Source organism: Sus scrofa, chromosome 1, assembly GCF_054392235.1.
Source record: "Sus scrofa isolate SSC_HxYL_T2T_F1_AM1 chromosome 1, Sscrofa_HxYL_maternal_Yorkshire_Landrace_v2.0, whole genome shotgun sequence".
Lineage (NCBI taxonomy): Eukaryota > Metazoa > Chordata > Mammalia > Artiodactyla > Suidae > Sus > Sus scrofa.
Genome location: NC_139383.1, coordinates 289,810,731 through 289,836,439, shown reverse-complemented (window position 1 = coordinate 289,836,439; position 25,709 = coordinate 289,810,731). Strand labels below are relative to the sequence as shown.

Sequence of the window (25,709 nt, the reverse complement as noted above, 5' to 3'; positions counted from 1 at the left end):
CCGTCATTGTATTTTGCATCTCTGCTTAATCCTTAACTCTTGAATTTCTTTGCTCAATGTTTGCTTAAAATATCAATCTTTGCCTCCAGTTTATTTCCAATGTCTTGAATCCTCCTCACTATCATCAGTCTAAAGTCTTTTTCATGGAATCTGATAATCTCCAGATCACTCAGCTGATTTTTCTGGGTTTTTTTCTTCCTCCCTTATCTGAGTCATATTTCTCTGCCTTTTCATTTTGGATAGATTTTTGGTGTGGTTCCCTTTTTGCAGACAAGAGTTGTAACCTCTCTTGCTTCTGATGTCCACCTCCCCCCCTTGTGGCTGAAATTGATACAGGGGCTTGCTGTAGGCTTCCTGATGAGAGGGACTGGTGCCTGCCCACTGGTAGCTGGAGCTGATTCTTATTCCTCTGGTGGGTGGGGCTCCATGTGGGTGAGATTCTAGGCAGCTGTGTGCCTGGGGGGACTTTAGGCAGCCTGTTTGCTGATGGGTGGGGCTGTGATCCCACCTGGATTATTATTTGGCCTGGGGCTTCTAAGCACTTATGGGTGGGGCCATATTTTTCCAAAATGGCCCCCTCTAGAGAAACACACACTGATGACTATTCCTGAGACGTTCACCTCCAGTGTCCTTCCCCCATAATGAGCCATAGTCAGCCCTGTTTTCCCAGGAGATCCTCCAAGAACTGCAGTCAGGTTTGACCCAGGTTCCTATGAGGTCTCTGCTTTGCCCTGGGACCCAGTGCACATGAGAGCCAGTGTGCGCATTTCAAGAATGGGGTCTCCATTTCCCTCTGTCCCATGGAGCTCCTGCACACAAGCCCCACTGGCCGTTAATGCCAAATGCCCCAGGGTCTCCTTCTTCCAATGCCAGATCCCCAGGTGTGGGGACCGGATGTGGGGCTCAGAATTCTCACTCCTGTAGGTGAGTCTCTGTGGTACAGTTATTTTCCAGTATCTGGGCTGCTCACCCAGTGTGTATGGGGTTGCTTATATCACGTAATTGCCCCTCCTACCATCTTGATGTGGCCTCCTCTTTGTCTTCTGAAGTAGGATTTGATAGTTTTCAGTCTATTTGCTTGAAGGTTGTTCAGCAGTTGGTTGTAATTTTGCTGCTTTTATGAGAGAAGGTGAACTCCAGTGCTTCTACTCCCTCAATTCTTTTACATATATACCATAAAAGAAAAAAATGATAACTTACCTTGATCAATCAAATTAGAAACTTTGGTTCTTCAAAAGACATTATTAAGAAAATGAAAGGTAGAGTTCTCTTATGACTTAGTGGGTTAAGGATCCAGCATTGTCACTGCTGTGTTTCTGGTTACAGTTGTGGCATGGATTTGATCCCTTTAGGTGTTTTTAATCACAATTAAATAAAAAGAAGTTCTAATACATGCTACATCATGGATGAACAGTGATGAAAGTGAAAGAAACCATGCAGGTAAAGCTACCAGATCACACACTCATCCTGCGCTTTTAATTAATCAAGATTTCAAATATGAGGGAAAGTCTCAGTAATGGTTCCAGAAAAAGAAAACTGGATCAGAATGAAAAAAGATATTTCCACAGAGTTGGGGCAGCTAGTGAAAGCTGAAGTGGGCCTCTGGATAGATTATAAAGGAGGAAACTGTAATGATTCCTCATTTGGGGTTTATGTGCTTGTTCCCTGAGAAAGTGCCTTGCTTTGGGTGAACCACACTGGAGTACTTTGTGTCACTGTAGAAAACTTTTTACTGCTATTTAGAAGTTTTTTACACATTTAGAATTTACTAGAAAATGAATTTCTTATCAAAACAACCATGCTATCATGCTATACCACACAGGAAAAAGAGAAGACATCAAAGTTTGTCATTTATAGAGGTCAAGCCCCACCTAGATCCAGTTCACTCAAAGTGGTGACCACTCATATGAGCCCACATGTTGTTAGTGGAGTTCCAACTGTGGCATAGTGGGTTAACAATCTGGCTTTTCTCTGTGGAGGTGCTGGTTTGATCCCCTGGCCCAGTGCAGTGGGTTAAGTATCCAGCATTGCTACAGTTGTGGTTAACATCAGTTCCACCCCCAGATACCATCCCTGGCCCAGGAACTTCCATGTGCCATGGGTGTGGCTGAAAAAGAAAAAAAGAAAGTAAGAGAGAGACACCATGGGAAGACTGTATTAGTAGTCACTATGTTTTGGGCGCTGTGGACGACTTGTATATAGTCAAAACAGTGGGATTCCCAAATTCTAGTTTTTCACATCAAACCACCAAAAAAGTGTTAGAACTAAAAAGCGAATTCAGTAAAATTTCAGGTACAAAGTCAATACACAAAAATCGTTTGTAACTCTGTACACTGATAATGAACGATCAGAAAGAAAAATTAAGAAAACAATCTCATTTACAATTGCATCCAAAAAATAACTAGGAATAAATTTAACAAAGGATGTGAAAGTGCACTGACAACTGTAAGACATTGATGAAAGAAACTGAACAAAAACAACAACAAAAAAGAAATAATTCCATGTTCATGGGTAAAACGAATATTGTTAAAATACCCATGCTAACCAAAGCAAAGCAGTGTACACATTCATGCAATCACTATGAAAATCCCAATGACATTTCTGACAGAAACAGAACAATCTTAACATTTGTGTGGAGCCACAAAGGATCCAAATGAGCCAAAGTAACCCCAAGGAAAGAGAACAGGCTGGAGGTAACTCCCTCCCTGACTTCAATCTCCACTGCAAAGCTACAGTCACCAACAAAGTGTGAATTAGCACAAAAATTGGCACACAGAGAGGAGGGACAAAATAGAGCACTCAGAAGTAAACCTATGGGTAAGTAGGCAATTAATTCACAAGAAAGGGGCCAAGAGCATGTAACCGCGCAAGGCCCTACGGGGCTTCTGGGCACAAAAGCCTTTCTGTTTCCATTTCCTGTAGTTAGGAAATGGGCCTCATTCAGCCTCCGTGGCCTTCCCTAAGTTCCAAGAGGGCAGGTTCAGGCAGTTGCTGGTCAGGGAAGGAAGGGGATGCAAAAACAAGGGAGGAACAGTCAAGAAACAATAGTACAGGGGTTCCCATTGTGGCTCAGTGGAAATGAACCCAACCAGTATCTGGAACTATGCAGATTCTATCCCTAGCCTTGCTCAGCGGGTTAAGGATCTGGCGTTGCTGTGCCTGTGGTATTGGCCAGGAGCTGTAGTTCTATTTCGACTCCTAGCCTGGGAACTTCCACATGCTGCAGATGCAGCCCTAAAAACAAAAAACAAAACAAAACAAAAGCAATAGTACAGCCTTGGGCAGGATCCTGGTTCCCTCTCAGTGGATACACATAACGACTTAGGCATCTTAAACACCCAGGTTATATTCCTTACGCGTCTTTTAGGAATGAATACTTTACAACTGAACTGCTTGGAGCCCTTCCTTGTGCTTCTCCCTCATTGGATTGCAATCACCTGTAAGCTAAATACAATCACCTGTAAGCTAAAGATTAGGCACCCTGAGCAAAACTGCCTGTGGGTTAAAGACGAGCACATGCTGTTTTTCAGGAACTTTCCTAGTTTGTTCTAATCTTTGATCATTATGCCCTTTTTACAAGTACTGTTACTCTAAGGAAGAACCCAGAAGACCACCACCAGGATCGTGCCAAGATGTCCTGATGCCAGCTTCAATGACTAAGATTCCCCCAAAGAAAGAAGAATGCATGTTTTCCCAACGCTGACTCTCATCTGAAACCCAGTCTTTCTCCTTTAGACTGTAAAACTGTTGTAGGATTCTCATACAGGGAGACAGGACACTGAGACCTTTCTGCCAGGAAGCAGCGTTTATTCGTGCCGGCACTGGCTTAGCAGATTCATATCCAAAGGCTGAGCCCCCAGTGCAGCCTTATATACCCGTTAGTTTCCCACAGCATCTAAAGTCCTTTGTCCCCTTATGAGGTGTTCTCTAAATTGTGAGCAGACAGTTATAGATACACCTGCGCACGCAGATGCTGGCGTTGCATGTTGCCTTCCCTCTGTTCTGGGAGGGCCCTTCCTCCTCCCCCTACAAAACTCCCTGGAATTCTTCCACAAAGGAGGATACAGTCTTTAAGGCTTTAGCCTGCTGTGGCCTCTTTGCCTGGCAAAGCAATAAAAGCTATTTTTTCTCCTTCACCCAAAACCCTGTCTCCGTGTTTCTATTTGCCATCAGTGGACAGAGGCTGAGTTTTGGCAACAAGCACCAGGGAAAGCACAGTCCCTGCAGTAGTTGCTGCTGGGACAACTGGACGACACACACCAAAGAGGACACTGTGCACTGTCTACGCCACCCACAAAACCTGACTAAAACGCCAAAATTTCCACACCAAGGCTGTCCGCGCCTCAGAAGACAAGATACCAACCAGGCATGGGAAGTTTCTGCCCACTTCTCCTCACTTTTCCTCCCTCTCCTTACCTCTCCCTTCAGCAGCCCCACCCCAAGCAGATCTTGAAGACACCGTGCTCCTGTCGGTGCGGACTCGGCCCGTGCTGCCCTGAAGCCCAGGTTGTCAGCGAGGACTCACGGGGCCCCAGCAAGTGCTGGGGAGACCAAGTTGGCAGCAAACACACCGGTGCGCAACCCGCCCGCGGTCGGGAGGCAGCGCGCCTTCCCTGGCAGCCAATGGGAAAGCGCAGACCAAGCCGCCCTCGCGGTCCCGCGGAGTCCCCGCCCTTGAGGGCAGCTCAGCTGAGTCCGCTCAGCCGCGGGCATTCAAACTGAAGTGGAGCCAAGTGGCCCGTGACCTCCCCAGAATAGTTCAGGGGCGATGGATTGAAAACTGTGAGGAACAAAATGAATGTAGACACACACTTTCAAACTCACACCATGCGATTTAAAACAAAAGAGGAGGCTGCGACGACGTCTGCGGAGCCGCCCAGGGAGTGGAAGCCGTCCTCCATCTTCCGCCGCCCCTGCAAGCAAGGCCTGTGCATACAATTATAAAAACCTACACCGAATTACCTTGTTTATTCATAGGCATTTAAAAGGCAAAAGTGGAGTTCCCGACCTGGTGGCCCCACGGAGCTGTGGTGTAGGTCGCAGACGCGGCTCCGATCTGGCGTTGCTATGGCCTTGGCGGAGGCCGGCGGCTGCAGCTCCAATTGGACCCCTGCCTCCGACTGGACCTCCATATGCCGCGGGAGCGGCCCTAAAATAAATAAGTAAATAAGTGCAAAACTGTCAAAAGTGTAGAGATTACGACGAAAAAAAACTACATGATCTCGGCTTTAGTGTATAGACACACAACACAAAAAGAAAATCCACAAAAGAAAAAATTAGTATTCTGCACTTTATAAAATTAAAGATTTCTACTCTGAAAGACCTTATTCAGAAAGCCAAAATACAAGCGGCAAACTGAGAGAAAAAAAAAAAAAAAAAAAACTTGCCAAACACGTATCTGATAAGGGGTTTGGACTCAAAATATATGAAGTACACTAAAATGACCTCGTCAAAAAGTAGGTGAAGACAGACCTGTCCAAAGAAGACATGCGGACAACATTCGGACTGCCAATCTCAGAAAATATGACAATACCATTTGGGGAGGGTGAGGAACCCTTCTGATGGGTGCACGTATAGCCACTTTGGAAGGCAGTCTGGCAGTTGTTTCCAAAGCAAAGCAGATCTCACGCTGGGATCTAACAATCATGCCTCCAGTATTTAGGCAACTGCTTTGAAAAACTGTGTCCAAATGCAAACAAGCATGCAAATATGCACAGCAGCTCTACACATAATGCCTAAAAACTTGAAGGCATTAGTATGTTTTTCAACAGACGAATGCATACACAAATTGGGGCACATCCATGTCAAGGAGAGCAGAATATGCCACCCCAAAATATATCTCTTTGGCATAAGGATTATTTTGGTCTGATTTATTTAAAAAAAAAAAATCTCAGAAAACCAAGAGGAGTTTGCCCTTTTGTGAAGGACATTTACATTTATTAGGGAAAGCTCCATTGTAGGACTTGTCCCTCTTTGTACCATAAATTGAAGGATGGTTAAATCTCAAGTAACTCTCCTCAATGGATACGTCCTGACTTAAATCTGCATAGTAACCCTGCCCTCTTACTGTGCTTTGCATGATAACACGTCCCCTTCCCCCAAGTCCTCCTTTGTTTTTAGCTGAAGATGGTGTTTAAGGCAATGGCTTTGGCCTTTTCAGCCAGTTACTTGATTTTCCCATGTATCCATGTATTCAGGGTGTATGCATGCTGTTAAAATTCTGTTTGTTTTTCTCCTAGTAATCTGTCTTTTATTTCAGGGGAGTCTCAATCAGGAGCCTAGAAAGGAAGAGGGGAAACTGGTTTTCCTCTCAAACACTCAAAGCAGTGGAATACTGATCAGCAATAGAAAGGAAGGAACCATCAACCCACAGAAAGACAGGAGTGAAACTTATGTGCATATTGCTCTGTGGAGATCCAGTCTGAAGAGGCTGCACCCAGTATGACCCCATCTGTGACATTCTGGGAAAGGCAAAGCCACACAGATACGCAGATCATGGGGGCGGGGGCGGGGGTGGGGGTGAGGTAGTCCATGTGATACTTTAGGATGGACGCCAGTCACTACGCATTCGTCTAAGCCCATATATTTGCATAGCCCAAGAGGTCAGTTGTAACCTATTCAAATTTAGTTATTTAGGATGTAGGAGTGCTGCAGGATGGAATTCACATATGACATAAAATCTAACTCTATTAGAAATGTATGGACAACTGTTAGGGGTGGGGCAAACATGCTGCCCTAAGTTAACTCTGGAAATGAATGGACTGCAGACTAAAGGCACAAGGGACTGTAAATACTGGGCCTTGTGTATTCCCAGAGGTGGCAGCTGAGTGACCTGCGAGAAGTGCACTGACCCTGGCAGGTGGCGGGAGCCAGGATCCTCACTGTAAATCACGGATAAGCGAGGGAGAGCCTCTGCCATCCTAATCCTGGACCTGACCGTCCTGGGAGGACGGTGCGGGGAGGCGATAGGGTGGGCGTGGGGGGGCAGCCCAGATCTTCATGCTGGGAAGGCCCTCCAGACATAGAAGCCTCACACCTCATCTTTCCACCAAGACCTGCCGGAAACATTCAGCCCTCCGTGCTCAGTCAGTTGCAGCTTTTAAGACAGGCTCATCCCCAAGCAGATAAAGGAGTATGAGGGTCTTTCATGACCCCTGAGCTGTCCCAGAAGCCAGGCCCTGGGAGGTGAAGAGAGGATGAGAGTGCCTGGGGCCTCTGTCTGCTGGTGCCGAATTGAGAAAAAAAATAGCTTTATTGCTTTGCCAGGCGAAGAAGGATCACAGCAGGCTAATGCCCTAAAGAGTGTGCCCTCTATTAGAAAGAACTGAGAGGAGTTTTATAGTAAAAGGGGGAAAAACAGGTTTACAAATGGGAATAGGGATTGGGACAAACATGCATTCTTCTTCCTTTTTGGGGAAATCCTAGTCATCAAAGCTGGAGTCAGGAGACCTCGGCCTGATCACCACCGTGGTCTTCTGGGTTATTGCCTAGAATTACAGCACTTGCAATAAAGGCACATTGATCAGAGATTAGAACAAACTAGGAAAGTTCCTGAAAAACATCCTGTGCTAATCATCTTTAACCCACAGGCAATTTTGCTCAGGGCGCCTAATCTTTAGCTTATGGGTGATGGTGTTTAGGATGCAATTAAGCCAGAGAGAAGGACAAGGAAGGACTCTAAGCTTCCCTTGACGCCTCCTCCCTTGTCTTTCTTCCCCTCCCTTCTCTGATCAGCAACCGTCTGAACCTGCCCCTAGGAACTGAGGGAAGGTCTTGGTGGCTGAAGGAGGCCTATTTCCTAAGAACAAGGAATGTGAGACACAGAAAGGCTTTTGTGCCCAGGAGCCCCTCGGGGCCATGATCAGGTTCATGACCAGCTAGTGAGAGGAAGGAGGACGGCCAATCCTGGGGGCAGGGCTTCCCTGAAGTCTGTGAGCCCAGATGGGACACATTTTTGGTTGGCAGGGCCTGCAGTGGTTCTGTTCTCCACCTGAGCCCCTTTGATCGAGATGGCAGACCCGAGCTCAGAAGTCTCCTGCTGGTGTCTCAAACGCTGACACAGCAGCCTTACAAGGAAACAAGAGAATATGCTTCATTCAGAACCTTCCATGAGGGAGAAGAGTGAGAGTGAAAGAGCTGAACTCAAGGAGCTTTTCCTCCAAGAGCCCCTGTAGGGAGAGAAGCAGGGATGGAAGAGCCAGGACTGATGGACAACAGCACCCACCAGGCACCACAGCGGTATCTGCTGTGGAACAAAAGGGCCTCATTCCTGACTGAGAGTGACTGGAAGAGGTGGTTCTGGGACCCACATGCACTTCATGCTTTGGAATTGGGGTTGTGATGGGGGACTCCTCACCTAGTAGGTCTCCAAGGAACACTCTGGTCAGCTGACCCATCAAAGGCCACCCACAAGGAGAACCTCCAGTGCAGAACTCTGAGAGGTGGACTGGATTGAGGGGACATTCACTGTAATGAGGTGGACAACCATGAGGGACAGATGCCATCTGGACCTGCCCAGACCTGGTGTCTGAGTCAGAGAGAGAATGCAGGTCTGTTTGCTGGAGCTGGACGCCTCCCTAACTGCACGCTCCCTGAAATACAAGCGGGGATTCTTGCTTCCACCTCTGGAATGCGAATGTGTGCTTTCAGAATGAGAGCAGCCCACACAACAGACCCTTTATTTGGAGAGGAGACACACAATCAATTTGATATCTACTAAGATGTTATCAATTCAAAATACTACTCAAGTGTGAGGGGTTTCTTTTGTTTGTTGAGGGTTAATGTTATTTATTAGGGCTTTTTAATAACTGAATATCCAGCAGCATGGCACTAGGTAAATGGAACATGTTGGTGTAAAGGCATTTACTGAAATGAGAAGAATGCAAAGATTGTGGAAGAGATGTGAATAGGTGCGTGGTTCTTCACACACAAGGCAAGTGACTTAACAATGGTGGAGCAGGTCTGGGGACAGGGCCAGGGATTCTGCTGTCAGGGATCAGTGACATCAAAGGGGGGCCAGGTTTCCATGGGTGATGCCCAACTCCCCCAAACCTAGATGTTACTCTTGAGAGTAGGTGAACACAGGAAGGTTATGTAGGAGACAAAAGAACTCACTCCTGGGCTTAAAGTCCCCAAGACCATTTGACCTTTGTCCTCCACACAAAGATCTAAGCATCTTATAAAACAAGAGCAATCCAGGGCCAGGGCCAAACACAGAACCTGCCACACAGTAGATATGTAATAGAGAACCACTTAATAATGCTCCTATGTGGAACAAAGAATCTGAAACAGCCCACTGCCTTTTATAAAACAGTAACTGAAAATGCTAGCCCTCTAATAAGGTCTAGGTTGATTAATGATAGAATTTAACAAATTTATTTTAAAAGCAATTGCAAAAGAGTGTCTCGGTGACAACCATACAAAACCAGTCACATTCTTCATTATAAAGATTGATTTGTATGCATCGTAGTCATTTAACAAAAAGCTAGCATTTGCCAGGTATCAATTATTAGCAGGTGACAGCTGGAAATGTCCTAGACACGCATGTGTATTTCCATCCTAAATCATGGCTGCAACCACGTCTCTAGATGTGGCAAAAGATACACAATGTGAGTCGCCAATTTATTAGACGTTCATGATAAGGTGATGGGGGCAGGGGAAGAAGGAAAAAAACTTCAAACTATGGTTCTTTAAACTCAGAGACCTTGGTCCTCCATCCGCAAGGGGTAGGCTTGGTGGAAATAAAGGCGTAATATGGGAAGGAATGAAAGGGAAACTTGAACCTAACCAGGAATGTCCAATTCAGACATTTTTCAGTTGAAAAGCATGTGAAGCAGGTGGTTTGGGGCAGGTGTGCACCTGGGAGCTGACTGGGCACCCACCAGCACAGAGGAGTCAGGCCCAGGCTTGGAGTGACATGCGGTTGCTCTCCCAGAGGCCTGAAGTGGGTCCTGGGACCCCTGAGACTTCACTGAGACCCCAACCACTCAGGGGGAGTAGGGCTCTCAAGGCAGACTCTCCAGAGATATGGTGCTCAGGACAGCACCAGGCCATGTCTGCATCCAGGGCTCTCTGAGGAGCTGCAGCTGAAGGACGTGGGACGCCTCCAGGCCCCTCCCCACACAGGTCTGGCCTCTGGATCCCAGAGCCTCAGACTGTCTCTGCAGAGCAGAACCCCTCTTGCCCACAGACCTCTTCAAGGTGGCGAGGCTGGGAAGCCTTGCTGCTCAAACCCAGGAGGTAGCTCATCAAGTTGAAAATGCTCACATCAGCAAAATAAATGTACATGTTTTAAGTGGTAGAAATCAATAAATTAATACTTTCAAGAGGTAGTTTTAAGAGCAGCTTTGGACCTGGCAGGTCCAGGGGGTGTCACACTCCTGTCTTGTGACCTGGTGCCACCCCAGTCACCAGTCCTGCTAAGTGCCCCACTCACGCAGTCTCTTTCATCACCTGTGAGTCCTCCAACTCCAGCACTCACCATCTACTTTACCTGAAAGGCTTTCTCTTTCCCTTGGCTTCCATGAAAAGTCACAGTTTTAATAGTCTGACCTGACTTGGGTCACATGCTCATCCTCGAACCCATCACAGCAATGAAAGGATGGAAGGTGGTATTGCCTAAACATGATCGTACACCCTTCTTCCAGGTGTGGGATCACCCTCTGAAACTGTGTCGGCTGAAAGCAGATGAGATTTAATTCCCAAAGGAAAGCCAAGGCACTGGATTTGGACAGGACAGATTCTGGGTTAATAAAAGCAGCAGACCCCACCTCACCAATAGCCCACTGCTTGGCACAGACTCTGAATCACAAGGTAGAAAAGTATTCACTTAGGGTCAGGGGCTGCAGTCACCCATCCAGTGCTCTTGCTGTCCTCCCATGATGGCAAGAAGCTTTTCCACTGGCAAAAAGACACAGATCTCAGAGTTCCCGTCGTGGCCCAGTGGTTAACGAATCCCACTAGGAACCATGAGGTTATGGGTTCAATCCCTGGCCCCGCTCAGCGGGTTGAGGATCCAGTGTTGCCTTGAACTGTGGTGTAGGTCGCAGACACAGCTCGGATCCCATGTTGCTGTGGCTCTGGCATAGGCCAGTGGCTCTGGCTCCAGTTAGACCCCTAGCCTGGGAATCTCCATATGCTGTGGGAGCAGCCCTAGAAAAGGCAAAAAGACAAAAGAGAAAGAAAGAAAGAAAGAAAGAAAGAAAGAAAGAAAGAAAGAAAGAAAGAAAGAAAGGAAGGAAGGAAGGAAGGAAGGAAGGAAGGAAGGAAGGAAGGAAGGAAGGAAGGAAGGAGGAAAAAGACACAGATCTCATTCATGTCCCTGGTGGTGGAGGCCCAGGAGTCATGCCTGCCCCCTGGCCACATTCATCCCCCATCGCCCAAGAAGAATATTGCTCATTTATCCATTCTCCTTTCTCCTTCACGGAGCAGAGATAAAATGTATGATCCTAGGAAATCCTTGCTCAGTGAAGTCCTGGGAAGGCTCAAGGATTATTCCATATCATGAAATCCATAATCGGCTCCAAGGCCACACAGCCTCACTCACTGGGAGGCCCTGTTCCTCCCATATCTATGATTCTTAACAAGGATGAATGTCAAGTGTCTGTTACAACTGAAGAGCCAAAGGATTGAAGGACCATGGTCTGCTGTGTGGCTCCTGTGGCCAGGACTACACTCAATTTTAGAGGGTTGTTACTCAAATTGTGGATGAGTCCCTGAGCCCTAGTGTTTTGACGTCCGAGTTAGCCTCCCAGGCCTCCCCTCAGTCTCAAAAGGTGCCTCAAGAGTTAATGATTAGGAAATACTGTTACAGCTAAAAGCTAGTTAAAGCAGACTCCATTATGTCGTGCCTGGCCTTGGCCCAGTAACTTACTCTAAGTGGCCTTTCACAAGTGACCTCCTCCTTGCTTTTTTACCTGTGGTTCCTTTCCAGTTAGAGTCCTGTTGCATCTGATGTTCTTTACCTTTGAGGCACCCCCACAACACCCCTTCCCTTTGTGAGCCATCTTCACTGCCGAGAGAAGGTCAAGGTGCCATCACCCCAAAGGCCACCAGAAACCATCACTGGACATCCTGACTCCAGCCTTGATGACTCTGAAGTGGTCTAGGGAGGGAGGACGCAGGCACCCTGACCCTTATCAACAGCCCTGGTTTGTTTGTTTGTTTTAAGCTAAACTAATAACCCCCTTCAGTTCCCTCTCAAGGGAGGACACAGTTTTGAGGGCATTAGCTTGCTGTGGCCTCCATTGCCTGGCAAAGCGATAACGCTGTTCTTTCTGCTTCACCCAAGAGTCTGACTCCGAGACTTAACTGGCGCCAGTGTGCAGAGGTGGGATTTTGGCTACACGACCTCTCTTGGCAATCTAACAGGCTGTGAGGAGGAGGCCCTTTTCACAACCACATGGATGTTGAAAACTGAAACTCCCCAAGGGCTGTTTACGCTGCCCAAGCAGCTGTTCGATTGCCTAGAAGCAGGGTCAGCACAGCAGCCATGGAGGCTTGACAGGGCCCAGGCTGACCTGAGCTATAAGACCATGGATGGCTGCATGAATGGTCAGAGGACAAGGGCTGTCCTGTCTGAGACTTGATTGTCTATTAATGCCAGCTTGGATGGGACAAAAGACTCATCAAGTCCCAGGAGCGGCCCAGTAGCCCTCAGGAGGTACTGACAGGTCCCTCCACTTAGTCCCATACCTGACCTATACCTGACCTTTTCCTATACCTGAACACATAGTCCCATACCTGACACAGAGCTGACCACTGAGCGGCCTGGCGTCAGGGCTGTGCTGGACCTGACGCTACCCAGGCAGACTAGGGCTAGCACCACCTTTCCCAGTTTGGATGGCGAGAGGAAACCCTGTGGGCTTCTGAGGCCGTAACAGCCTTTGACTGAGGCTGAACTGGATTTGAAACCATCAGTGAGCAGAGCGGACCCTTCATTCTTCTACCACAGGATTACAGGACTGAGGGGAGACAACCAATGGCCCAGGTCAACCCCACACTCATGAGTGACCCTGGGTAAGTCCTGTCCATCTAGAGGCCTCAGAGAGAAGGGTGGAGGGTGTGGACCAGTCACGCTTAACCCTGATCTTAACTCACTACCCCTGACTCTCTAATCTCTACCCCAAACTCCCTGACCCTCTAACCCCTTAACCTCTAAGCCTAAACCCTAATACTCATAATCTCTAGATCCTCAACCTTGACGCCTAAACTCCTAGCCCTTACCTTGACTCTGAATCTAACCGTAACACTACCCTGACCCTCTAACCTGGATGCTTTAATGCTGATCCCTCGAAACCTCATCCTCTTGAGGGACCCTCTACTTCTGCCCCAGAGCTTCTAACCTTGACCTTCAAGTTACCTTCTAACCTTGAACATCTACCCTTAATCCTGACCTGTAACTCTGAACTTTATCCTACTCCTTAGCCCTAATCTTTGAACCTAACCAGGATCCCACACTGCCCTTAACCCTAGTCCGACTATAGGCCTACATCAGAACAGCCTACAGAATTTGACCCCTTTTTCCAGTGTAATCAGAACCATAATTTTCACTTTTATCTATACCCTAAGACTGTCCAGTTACGCCACTCTAATGAAAACTGAACCAAACCCTAATTCTTATACCCATACAACCCTACAGTTAGTGGTTATATAGACAAACCATTTGCCTATACCTAATCTTAGACTCTAATTCCTAACCCTAACTCTAGCTCACACTCCAACCTCAGTCCCAACCCTAACTCTAACTGAACTCTGTCACTCTTACCTCTCACCCCTAACCCACTCGGAGTTCCCTGGTGGCTCGGCAGGTTAAGGATCTGCTGTGGTGTGAGTTCAATCTCTGGCCCACGTGCCCACCCAACACAGCTGACCCCAGACCTCAGCTCATGCCTGCTCAGCCCCAACCTTAGCCCACACACCACTCGAATCCTAACCCTGAAACACAACCGCATCCCCTGTGAGCCTAACCCTGGCTCCTCTGGCCACATGTCTGCCCTGACCCTCACCCCGAAACTGAGTGGAGTCACCTTGCATTACAACCTGGCCCACAGCAAGCTGCAGAGGTTCCATCTTCCCCTGAGCCTGGCTCACTGCACGCCCCGGCCACCTGCCGGCAGAGACAGCTCGCCGGCCTGACTCCGCACCCTTGGCATACATCACCCAGCAGCATGGTGGGGTTTTGTTTTTGATTTTTTGCTAAGTTTTATTTTAATACAAGGACTTTGCTTCATACAAAATGTCATTGTAGAAACAACAGCAGAATCCAAAGTTTGGCTGATAAATATTACTCAGGCAGCAAACTAGTCAATCACAGAATTTTTTTTTTTTTTAAGCAAGTCCCAGTTGTGTTGCATGGTTGGGACTTCTCTTTTTTTTTTTTAACACTGTTCTTAAATATAAAGTTTTGCAACAAACCTTTGATTGATATCAAATATAATTAAAAATTAACAAATGAATACATTGTATAAAAAAGTACGAAGATATACATTTCATGCACATACTGGAATATATGTATATATGTATATATTTTACATGCACACATAACTTGTTCAAACTACAGCCACTGCTTGACTGATTCCAGATGCAGACAACTGGTTGATGCATTTCAAGTTTGGCAACTCACTATGAGATTTCCAGGGAAACATGATAGCTGAGAAGAGACAGTACAGAAACAAAACCAGAGTCAGGAAAACAAGACACAGTATCTCCTCCCCCCTCTGTGATTTTCACCGATTCAAGTGTCTAGAGGAATCCAGACGTGCCAACAAGTCTGTGTGGGTCTAGAAAAGTGGATTCTCTGCCCAACATGGCCTGGGAAGCAGCTAGCGTTCTCTGCACAGAATGAACACATTCAAAATAATATGGGCAGGGGTACCAGGGACAAAACATCGGTACCAAAATACACATCCTTCTGCTTTACAGTAGGAGCCAGTGATCACATGCACAGTCTGAGATTCCAATTGTAATTCTATCCTATTGGAGTAAAATACTCTGTTATCCTAAAGTTTCAGAGTGTTGTGCCTTCGAGTAAGGAAATTCTATAAAATAGTTTGGTCACAATCATGCTGAAACCCTACAACAGGTGGCGGTCTTGTGTGTTTCACTTCTATTAAACATGTGTCTTTTGTTGCATAGCCCTATGGGTTAATGGCATCCACTCACTGGGACACACAGACACGCACACACACAGCACACACCAAGTTTCTCTAAAGAGAGTCATGGGGTAAAAGCCAACGGGAACACTCAAATGATCCACCAGAGGCCGTCTCACGTTTCAAAACACGGAGGACACGCTCCTTTTGTTCACAAAACAAAGGGTCTCCCAGTGTTTCATGTACACCATCCTGACTGTGGCCTTCTCCTTCTGCGAGTGGCCATGAGGCTGGACTTCACCTTGCTGCCTGCTTTCCCGCTTCTTGTGCCACAAACAGTGTGAGCTCAAGACGCCCCAGCTCAGCAGCCAGAGCTGAGCTGCCCTGAACCGCTCCTGCCAGTTCCGGCCTCGTCTCAGTTTGGTTCCACCTGCCCTCACCTGCTCAGACTCGGGCCCTCCTGCCCCAGCCCTTCCGGTCTCCCACCTTCCCACCAGCCTCTCCCCATCGAGCCTTCTGTGAAAAGAAACTTGCACAGATACAGAGCCTGCGCCCTGCCTGGCAGGACCCCTCCCTGAGACTCAGATGCTGAGCAGACCCGCCCCTGCGGGCCGAGTTCCATGTGCCCTGCAGCCTCTACTAAGCCAGGAAAATGGGCAAGGGGCACGTGGCTTTCAACTATGGGATGTCTTCTGAGTGTTCTCCATTACATCAGCCTTCTACTCAGGTGCTGTTTGCAACAGTTCCCGCAGTCCCACTCTGCACACAGGCCTCCCATTGCACCTCGGGAGCCTGCGTGAGGGGGCTCGGAAGTCAGGCACTTGGTTGAGAGCAGCAGGAGCTGGGTGGGCCGGTGGGCCGCCCAGACTGGACAGAGCATCTCCGCGAGCAAGCCACGCCCACATCCTGAAAAGCTGAGGTCCTCCTACCGGCTTGATTGTTTACAGCTATGGTCACATTCCCTTCCCCATTCCTCTGTTTTTGCTTGTTTGGATCAAGAATGTAGAACTGACAAAAGAGTGAAGGGTGTTGTGATTAAAATCCAAAACCAACAGCAAGAACATTGTCCAGATTTGGTCCCTGTCAGGGCTGATGGCGTCTGGGAGAGGACAGCGCGTCTGCCATTGCAGGTACAAAGGGCGCCGCTGACACGTGGGTGTGAGGTGCTGGCGAGACCTGCTCGGTTTACCATCCACTCTGTCCTGAGGTCTCGCCCACTCCTCTGTACCACACGGTTGGATAAGGGATGATCCCTACAAGACTCGGGCCTCCTAAGAAAGGCTCCCAGCACATACCCCAGACGCTGGGTCCTTCGCACAGGATTCAGGCTCCTGGGACCCGCTCAGCACACACAGCTGCGTCCTGTGTGGGGTCTGTGCTGTGAGACCCAGGGAGGCAGCACTTGAGCAGACAGAGAGGGAACCGGTCCATCCAGGTGAAGGAGGATAGACGAGGCCCTCCTCCCAGGGCTGCTACCCTGCCCAGCGCAGATGATAAAACTCATCACCTGGGAGGGGCCCCCCGTGGGTGCGTGGCGGTGGCGGTGGCGGTGCGGCTAGCACCAGTGGTCTTGGTCGGGGTGGTGGTAGCTGTGCCGCACCCGGCTGCCCGAGCTGAGCCCCAGAGTGCAGTGGTAGCCGTTGGGCACACGGCGGAGGGGGTGGGACTGGGAGGTCAAGGAAGACACGTAGGAAGTCCGGGAGGAGCGGCCCGAGTTGGTGGCCACAGCCTCCTCGAAGGTGAGCATGTCCTCAGGCTGGGCACGGGCAGTCTCGTTGTCCAGACGCTGCCCCAGGTAAGGGTCAGAGCCGATTCGAGAGCTGGGGGCCAGGGGCTGGCTGAGGGGGTCTCTCTGGAGCAGGGCATTGTGTTCTGAAAGGCCACGGCTAAGCCGGCCAGGGGAGAAGGCGGGGAGGCTGGTCTGAGCCCCGGCAAAGTGGACGGGTGAGGAGTTGGCCGTCTTATAGGTGATGCTGGGACGGGGGGTCAGGGGGGTCTGGGGGAGCTGCCTCCGCCCACTGCGGCCAGGGGTGCTAGCACCAGATGTTGACAGCAGGGGGCTCCCATTCACCGAACCACTACCCTACAAGAGAACAGGGCAGAGTGAACAAATCAGCAGTCCCGCACAGGTGAGCGCTGCAGAGGCGGGGCATGTGGGAAGGACCCAAGGTGGCCTGGGAGTGTGGGAGAGCAGTCTGGGATGACAGCGACAGCAAGGGACAGGCACAGGGCCAGGAAAGAGGAGACCACAGTCTAGCCCACCTCGGTCAGGAAGGAAAGTGAAGAAGGAAAGGACTGGATAGTGGGAGGGCCAGGGTCCCGCTGGGCGGGATGGACCGAGGCTGGGCCGGGAGAAGTGCAGGCTCTGGCCTGGGAACCAGGACAGGAAGGGGCTCCCGCCCAGGGCCCACGGAGCAGCAGGCAGGTAGGATCGTGAGGCCGGCGCACCTGTCTCAGGGGTCCTGGCTCCTGCCCAGCCGTTGGCGATGTTGGGTGGCTGCTGAGGGAGGGCTTGGGCTGGGGGGGCTCACGGCCCCCGAAGCGGTCGCAGGAATAGAAGCGCTGCTTCTCCGAGGAGGAGGAGGAGGGCTGCCTCCGCTCCTGGGACCGGCCTCGCTCCTGCCTGCGCTCCCGCCGGCAGCCTGCTGGCCCGTCCACCGGGGGCGGCCCTGGCCCCGCGGTGCTGTTGGGTGCTGGCCGAGGGAGAGGAGAAGTCAATACAGCCACACCAGGCGGGGAGGGGGAGACAGATCCCACCCCAGACCTGGCCCCTGGAGCCAGCAGGGGGTCCCAGGGAAGAGCTGGGGGCGGGGTCCTGCCTGGTCTCCAGACCCAGGGCAGGCGGCAGGGGCATGGGGTACCACAAGGAAGAGGGTCCCCATGGGTTCTTGGCCTCCCAACTCGAGCCACCGTCCCTTGAGGGTCCCCTTGCACACACCTCCGTCCGTGTCTGCAGACAGGCCGGGCCCCTTCTCCAGGGACCTCTGCTTCCTGTCCCTGCGGCGATGGCAGCGGTGGTGGTGGTGGGGGGCGGCCTGGCTGGCGGGAGCGCGGTCCAGGGTGGCGTTGCAGAGATGAGCCACATGGGGGCGCTGGGGCGCCAGCGTGGAGATGGAGCGCTTCATGGGGCTGGCGTCTGGGGCGGGCTGCAGGTGGGGGCACGGTGGGTGCACAGCCTGAGAGTGGGTTCTGGGGGAGGCCAGGGTGCCTGGGGAGCAGCCATGACATGGGGACCGGGCAGAGAGAAACAGGCCTGGGACTCTATCCCGAAGTTGGGGCACCTCCCGGGACAGGGCAGGCTGTGCCCCTGGGGGCAGGAGGCTGGAAGGACGGCCCCAAGGAGGGCCTGGCCTGCAGGTCCCTGGGGAGACCCACCGAGGAGCTAGCGTTCAAGATCCACCAGGCCCTTCCCTCTCCCTGGAACGCTCCTCCCCAACCAAGACCCACCCTTTCTTCAAAACCACTCTGCACGGGACCCTGTCTACGTGCCTGTCTGCCTCTCCCAGGCCGGACAGGGCCCAGGCCTGTTGACCTCGGTGTTCCTACAGGAAGGGAGGCTGCTGGCCTGGCCGAAAGGATCCTGAGGGGAGGCTGCAGTGTGACCACTCTGCCAGCCTGTCTGTCCATGCAGGACTGGGAGGCTACTATCATCCCAGGGCTGAAATCAGGACTCACGGAAATAGGGACACCCGCAGCCACCACTTAGGGTCAAGCACTGAGGAGGGAGATAGGCCCTGAAAGGAGGTGCCAGGCCAGGAAGGCCCAGTGCTACAGCCCCCTGCCCAGGGTCCCCCTGCCAGGTCTTTAAGTGAGTCCCGGGAGCAACAGGGGCCAGGAAGGGACACCGCCTCCAGTGTCCAGAGAAAGAACAGGGTCATCCCAGAGCCTCTGGGAGGACATGAAGGAGGGAGGGTGGCTGGAGGAGGCCCTGGGGGTGGGGGGGCATCTTCTGGGGAGGTGGGGGGGGGCATCCCAGTGAACAGGGCTGATGGTGTCCAGGCTCCAGCACAGCCGAGGGGGCTCCACCCCAGCAAAGCCCACACGTGGGACACGAGCTCCTCATGCCAACCTCCTCAACCGCAACCCTCCTCCCATGACCCCAACCCTCCCAGACCACCCACCTGAGTTTCTGCCGCCAGGCGAGGCATAGAGGCTGCTCGGCCCTGGCTCTCCAGCCCGGGTTGCGGCTCCCCATCAGGGCCTCTCAGGGCCATGCTCTGCATCTGGACATCCACAGCCTGGGGGGACAGCAGCCCCCCAGTCACACCCACCCCATCCCACTCTCGCCTTCTCCCCCAGCCCCATCTCCCCCCATCCTGTTCCCACCCTCACCTGCCCACTCTTGCCCAACCACCGACTCGGCCCCCCAGCCCTGGGAGCCCTCACCGGCTTTCCTGTCTGTACCACTGGGATCTCCGTGGAATGGCCACGTTCCAGGGGCGGCCTCACCTCGCGGGGCCCCTCCTGGGTCCTCTGAGTGCCCCAGGAAACAGATTCCTTGATGCCACTCTCTTGGGTTTGACTGTGAAGGAGAGAGGACTGTCCTGTTGGCTCCAGGTCCCTGAACCCCCCGGCTCCACCCCCCACCTTACACAGGAAGCCCGGAGGAATGAGGCCCCTTGAGTGTGGTCACTCCCAGGCAGAGGTTCAGCAGTGGATGTGGACTCCGTGCCACTTCTCAGAGTGGACAGGCAGAGAGAGGACAGAGAGGGCCCTGGCCACCCAGCTGGGGGAGCCCCTCCTTGGGGCTATCTGGCCTGGACAGGCACACATGCGTGCAGTGGGAACAGGATTGTCCACGGCAGGGAAAAGGCCACACGTGCATACGGCCTACGGCCCGAGCTGGTGCACAGCCACCCCTGACAGCCCATGGCTCCTCCTGACGTCTGGCCAGAGAGGCCTTTCTGCCTTCAGTCTGGCACCAGCGTCCCCTTTTGGGGAAGCCACTGTGGGCTTCTGCTCACTCTCGCGTTTAGCGAGGCATCACATGCAGTCACTGGGGCTGAGGGCAGCAATCGCACTCTGAGCTTGGAGGCAAGGAACAGAGTCACGGCCAGGCCCACTGTTGCTGGGGCTTCTGAGAAGAACATGCTTCATCTTCCCAAGCACGTCCCGGGCAGTGTGCTGTCTGGAGCTGCGGCAGCCTTGGGAAAGGCATGGCCAGAAGGACAGATGCTGGCCTCAAGGCCGGTCACCCCTGAGGTCACACCACCCCATCAGACGGCTCATCACATGTCCCAGTGCCTGGCCGCAGTCGATCGGGCCCTATCTCACATGCAATAAAAAGGGGTGGTAACCAGTTTGTGTAGAAATTATAGCCACGGAAATAGATGATATTGATTTCCCTGAACTGAAAGCCTAGTTCAGATCAATCCAAAGACACCTGACCACCCCACCTCCTCCAACACACACATGAGCGCTCAGAGTCCAAGGTTTAACCTTAAACGCACAAACGGGACCCTAACCACCATGTGGAAAGGAGCGTGTGGGAACCAGGGGGCTCCCAGGGGCCAGGAGGCCAGTCCCCAGGCTCCACATGCACTGCTTGGGGGCACGGTTTTCCTGACGGGACATTCACAGTCGGGCTCAGGACTTCGCTGCGTTCTGTGGTGTCTCCATCTCTGGGCTTGTGCCCCTGCAGTATCACCCCTGCGCCCCCCCCCCCCCCCGACACACACACACAAGCTTGGGCCTGGGAGGTGACCTGCTTTGGCCAATGAGGGACAAGCAGGGGGCAGAACGCCTGCGTCCTGCCTTCCTCTCAGGCTGTTCGCCAGCCTCACCACACAGACGAACCTGGACACGAGAGGTGAGAATAAGCTGTCCTGGGCACCCTGACCCCAGAGGAGCTGGCTGCGGCCCAGGCCCAAGGCACTGCCAGGCTGGCTCCACAAGGGTGGTGGTCTGTTTCTCAGCAAAAGCTTCCTGATTAGCAGCCCACGACCCCAAACCAGGTTTCAAAAAAAGTGTCCAAACACACACAGGAGAGGAAACCAGGAGTCCCGGCCACGCTTGCGGCTGGCCTTGTCATCCTCCAGGCCGGCACATGGGTGTGAGGCCCGTCCTCAGCCCTGCCGGTTTTCTCTGGCCAGTGGGGGTCAATGGTCCGGGCGCCCCGGCCTGGGGATGGCTAGGAGGGTCCTGCCTCCAGTGCAGCTCAGCCCGGCCACCGGCTACCATCCCTCAGAGTCCCACGCTACCAAAAATGGTCACTGCTATTTACATCTCTTGGGTCTGGCTCACTACCAAAGGTCACGATGACGAGAGCTACGTGACATGGAAGGACCTTATCGATTTGTCTACAAAATACAGTTGCTTCGGATCAATACAGGACGGAGATCTGAGGGGAAGTGTCTTACAGGAGGATCAGAACACTAACGAGCACCTGCCAGAGAAGGGTGAGGACCTGAGGTGGAACAGATGCTCTTCATGGTCTGCAGGTGCCAAAGGCCAGGGAGGAAGCAGGGTCCTCACCCGGGAGAAACGGGCACCCACAGTGGGAGGCCAGGCTGGAACAACCACCTAGTCAGGTGACTCAGAGCGCCCATGTGACACTCCGGGAAGTGGGTTTAAAGCCATCACAGGAACCACTCGACACGGGCTGGCCCAGCTGGACCCACAGTGAAACATCTGGGTGGAGGTGGGCACAGAGCAGGTGGTGATGAGACCCAAGGGGTACGGGTCCCGAGCGCTGCTGGCAGGGAGCCCTGGGGGCCCTGGGTCGACACAGCAGGAGCGAGAGCTGGAGGCGGAGACCCCGAGGCCGTGCCTTCCTGCCCCCGCCGCCCCCCAGTACTCACACTGCACCCCCGTTGCTGAGGGAGGCCGAGCTCTTCTGCCGAAGGAAGACGCGGGCTCCGCGGAGCACGGCCGGCTGCGGCTGGGTCTGCTCCAGCGTGGCCTTCAGAGGATGGAACAGGGACACGGGGCCCATCTGCAGAAGGGACGCGGGGAGGAGGGCAGTCTCTGAGGCTGGGCAGGCCCCCAACCACTGGCACCGGTGCTTGGCCACCCACCCGACCCCTGCTGGATGGGATCCCTGGGCCCGCCCTGCGCAAGAAGAGCCTATTCCCGCCTGGCCTGTAAGTGACTTCGGAAGAGTCCTTTCACTTCCTGAAGCCTCGTTTCCCCACCAATACAATGTGGGGACTGGATCTGATTATAAATGGCAGAAAGATTTCACCTCACAATCAACCCGGATCGACTGGCAGAGGCTCCCAAGGTCCCAGATTGACCAAAACTGGAGGAGATTTCAGGGCTAATGTGCACACCAGACACTGCACTCGGGGTGTGACTGTCCAGTAAGCACTGGACTCCAGACGACTTTACAGAAAGACCTGGGGCCCTGACGGTTTCGGCTGTGGTGAAGCTGTCCCCTCTGAAGGATGACATCAGGAATGAGTGGGACACATCGCAACCCTGCGCGTGTCAGCTTGAACCCCTGCGGCCCCCGCCGTGTGCACCGCCCGGACAACCCCACGTTTTCTCCGTAGCTTTTCTCCTCCCACTTCCAGAAGGGCCCTGCCCACGGCCTCCATTCTCAGCCCCTGTTTCCGCCCCTGGACACTACTAGCTCTCCACGTCAGGGGCTCCCCAGGACCTCCAGGCACCAGCTGCAGGAGCACAGGCCCGGCAGTGTGGGGCTTCTGACTTTGGAGGCCAGAGTATCCCTCACTTCCTTCTCATGGTGTACTTTCTCCTAGAGGGGCGGGTTCCCCTGCTGCCAAACATCTGAAGAGTCCAGAGTCTAGGGATTACTTCTTGGAACCCTGGAACCGGTACCTGGGACAGGCCCCCGGGAGCCTGGTGAATCTGGTCTCTGGTGGTTTTGTTCTGCTTGTAGAAGTCGAAGATCATCAGAGCTGCATACACTTTCCCCACGGTCATCTCGTCGGCTGGAAAGCACAGCGGGCAAGGGAGGGAACACAGGAGGAAGGGTGAGGGTGAGGAAGGGTGAGGGTTAAGGAGGGCAGGCAGGGGTGAGGAAACAGCACCCACTCCTGGACCCATGGTGTGAGCGGGGGCCTTGGCCCACCTGGAGCTGCACTGGCGCCTCCCGAGGCCCCGCTGTGCTCCATGCAGGGCCCTCTACTCCATCCAACAGGGCTCAGCTCAGATTAATCCCAGACACCATCCTTTTGGCAGCTCCCCTCCCTTCCCCCCACCTTGTTCCTTGGATCTTCTGAAGGGAATCCCCCACCCTAGGAGTACGGGTGGCCCTGCTCAACAGACTGCAGTCCTGACACCTCCTCCCACAGCCCCTGGGCACCTACCTTGGAGGCCCATGTTCTGGGCTATGGGGGAGGGGAGCCCGCCTCTCCAAAGTGACTCGACGACTGCCCTCACCCAGGACTCCCTGCTCTGCCTCTGGGTGGGACACAAAAGAGGGGTGTGCAGGGGGCAGTTCTCCCCCACTCACGTTTATGGGGTGGCACCAGTAAGTCCAGAGTCTTCTGGGGAAGATTGGCCCACACGCAGGAAATCTCTTTCCTCAACTCCGCGTCGCACTGATGCTGCTTCGTGCCAGCTGTGGCAGGACAGGGTGCGGAAGGGAGGAGACAGGTTAGGAGCCAACCCACAGCCCTGGGAATGCAGAGCCAGGGTGGGCGGGGGAGACACAAAGCTGGGAAGAAACTCAGCACAGAGCTGGTCAGAGCGGCCCCGTTGGAACCTGCATAAGCGGAGCAGGCGTGTGGTCACGGGGCTTGGAGGGTCACGGCAGTGTTCCAGCCACTCAGCCGTCACTCCATAAAATGTCCTGAGTACCCAGCAAACCTAGGTGCTGATCTAGGTGATGGAGCATAATCCAAAGAAATTGCCCTCGTGGAGTTACACGATTTTTTTTTCTTTTTTTTTTTCATTTTTCTTGTCTTTTCTAGGGCCTCTCCAGCAGCATATGGAGGTTCCCAGGCTAGGGGTCTAATTGGAGCTGTAGCCACCGGCCTACACCACAGCCACAGCAATGCGGGATCCAAGCCGAGTCTACAACCTACACCACAGCTCACGGCAACACCACATCCTTAACCCACCGAGCGAGGTCACAGATCGAACCCACAACCTCATGGTTCCTAGTCGGATTCGTTAACCACTGAGCCACAACGGGAACTCCAAGTTACGTGATTTTAATCTACAATAACGTAGCAGTAAATTAAAAGTCTAGGAGTTCCTGTAGTGGTGCAGCCAGAACAAATCTGACTAGGATCCATGAGGATGTGGGTTCCATCCCTGGCCTCACTCAGTGGGTCAGGGATCTGGCGCTGCCGAGAGCTGTGTGGTAGGTCGTAGACACAGCTCAGATCCCGCTGACAGCTGTAGTTCTGATTCGATCTCTAGCCTCGGAACTTCCATGTGCTGCAGGTATGGCCCTGAAAAGCAAAATAAATTAATTAATTAAAAATAAAAATAAGTTTAAAAAAATCCAGTATGTTGGATACAGAAAGTCAAGAGGGGAGGGCATGGGAAGAACCAGAGGCTTCTATTCCGAACAAGACGGTCAGGAAAGAGCTCACAGACCCTGAAGGCAGACAGCAAACAAGCAGGCAGGAAGGCAAGGCTGGAGCAGAGGGAGCTCAAGTGCAGGTGGGGACACTGAGATGGGAAGTAGTGGAGGTGCCAAGCAGAGAAATAAAGTACTCTGATCTTTGGGTAAACACTGTGTTTTTTAAGATGCAGTTTATACACAATAACATTCACCTTTTTGGTTACCCCACCCTGTGAACTTGGGTAAGTGCTCTGGATTCAGAATCTTGACTGAGGCAGGAGCACTGCACCTGCCAAAGGCCTCCAGATCCTTGTGGTCCACAGCTTCACACCCTCCCAGGCCCTGGCCACGACCTGTCTGTCTTCTGTCTCAGTCGTTTCGACTTCTTAAACACCATACGAATGGCACCCACAACGTGCTGGCTGGGACGTCTGACTCCCCAAGCAGCAGGATGTGCCTGAGACCCGTCCATGCTGAGTGATCGGCAGCTCCCTTCTCTTCACTGCTGAGTGACTGCTGTCCCGTGGCACAGCTACACCACAAGTGGCTTATCCCTCTCCACTTGACTGATGGCCGAGTTGTTACAGTTTGGGGTGATTACAAGGCCATAAACTTTACTGTACAGGTTTTTGTGCACATGTATATTTTCATGTCATTCCCCTTGGGAGTGGGATGGCTGGGCTACTTGTAAAGAGCTATCAAACTTTTTTTCCAAAGCAGCTCTACCACTTTGGAGTCACAGTAGGAACACAAGAATTCCAGTTTTTTGCATTCTCATCAGTACTTAATATTGTCATTTTTTAAAATATCTTAGCCATTCATATGGAGTTCCCATTGTGGCACAGTGGTTAACAAATCTGACTAGGAACCATGAGGGTGCAGGTTCGATCCCTGGCCTTGCTCAGTGGGTTAAGGATGCGGCATTGCCGTAAACTGTGGTGTAGGTCGAAGACGTGTCTCAGATCTGGCGTTGCTGTAGCTCTGGCGTAGGCTGGTGGCTACAGCTCCAATTAGACCCCTAGCCTGGGAACCTCCCTATGCCACAGGAGCCTAGAAAAGGCAAAAAAAAAAAAAAAAAAAAAAAAAAAAAAAAAAACACCAAAAAAACCACAAAAACAAAAAACACCTTAGCCATT

General features: G+C 52.2%; 1 protein-coding gene across 3 annotated transcripts in view; it reads right to left on the bottom strand.

The window, feature by feature from the left end:
- Positions 1-14,172: 14,172 nt before the first annotated feature.
- The window catches only part of CACNA1B (calcium voltage-gated channel subunit alpha1 B), a 197,337-nt gene continuing 185,800 nt past the window's right edge, over positions 14,173-25,709 (bottom strand). For all 3 annotated transcript variants that reach the window (XM_085002325.1, XM_085002321.1, XM_085002329.1), the window contains exons 39-46: positions 23,512-23,619; positions 22,875-22,987; positions 21,893-22,026; positions 19,479-19,614; positions 19,214-19,330; positions 18,031-18,238; positions 17,541-17,785; positions 14,173-17,175 (exon numbers count right to left, since the gene is read on the bottom strand). In XM_085002325.1, coding sequence (XP_084858451.1) covers positions 16,648-17,175; positions 17,541-17,785; positions 18,031-18,238; positions 19,214-19,330; positions 19,479-19,614; positions 21,893-22,026; positions 22,875-22,987; positions 23,512-23,619 — 1,589 coding nt within the window. In that variant the 3' untranslated portion in view covers positions 14,173-16,647. The remainder of the gene's footprint in view (positions 17,176-17,540; positions 17,786-18,030; positions 18,239-19,213; positions 19,331-19,478; positions 19,615-21,892; positions 22,027-22,874; positions 22,988-23,511; positions 23,620-25,709) is intronic.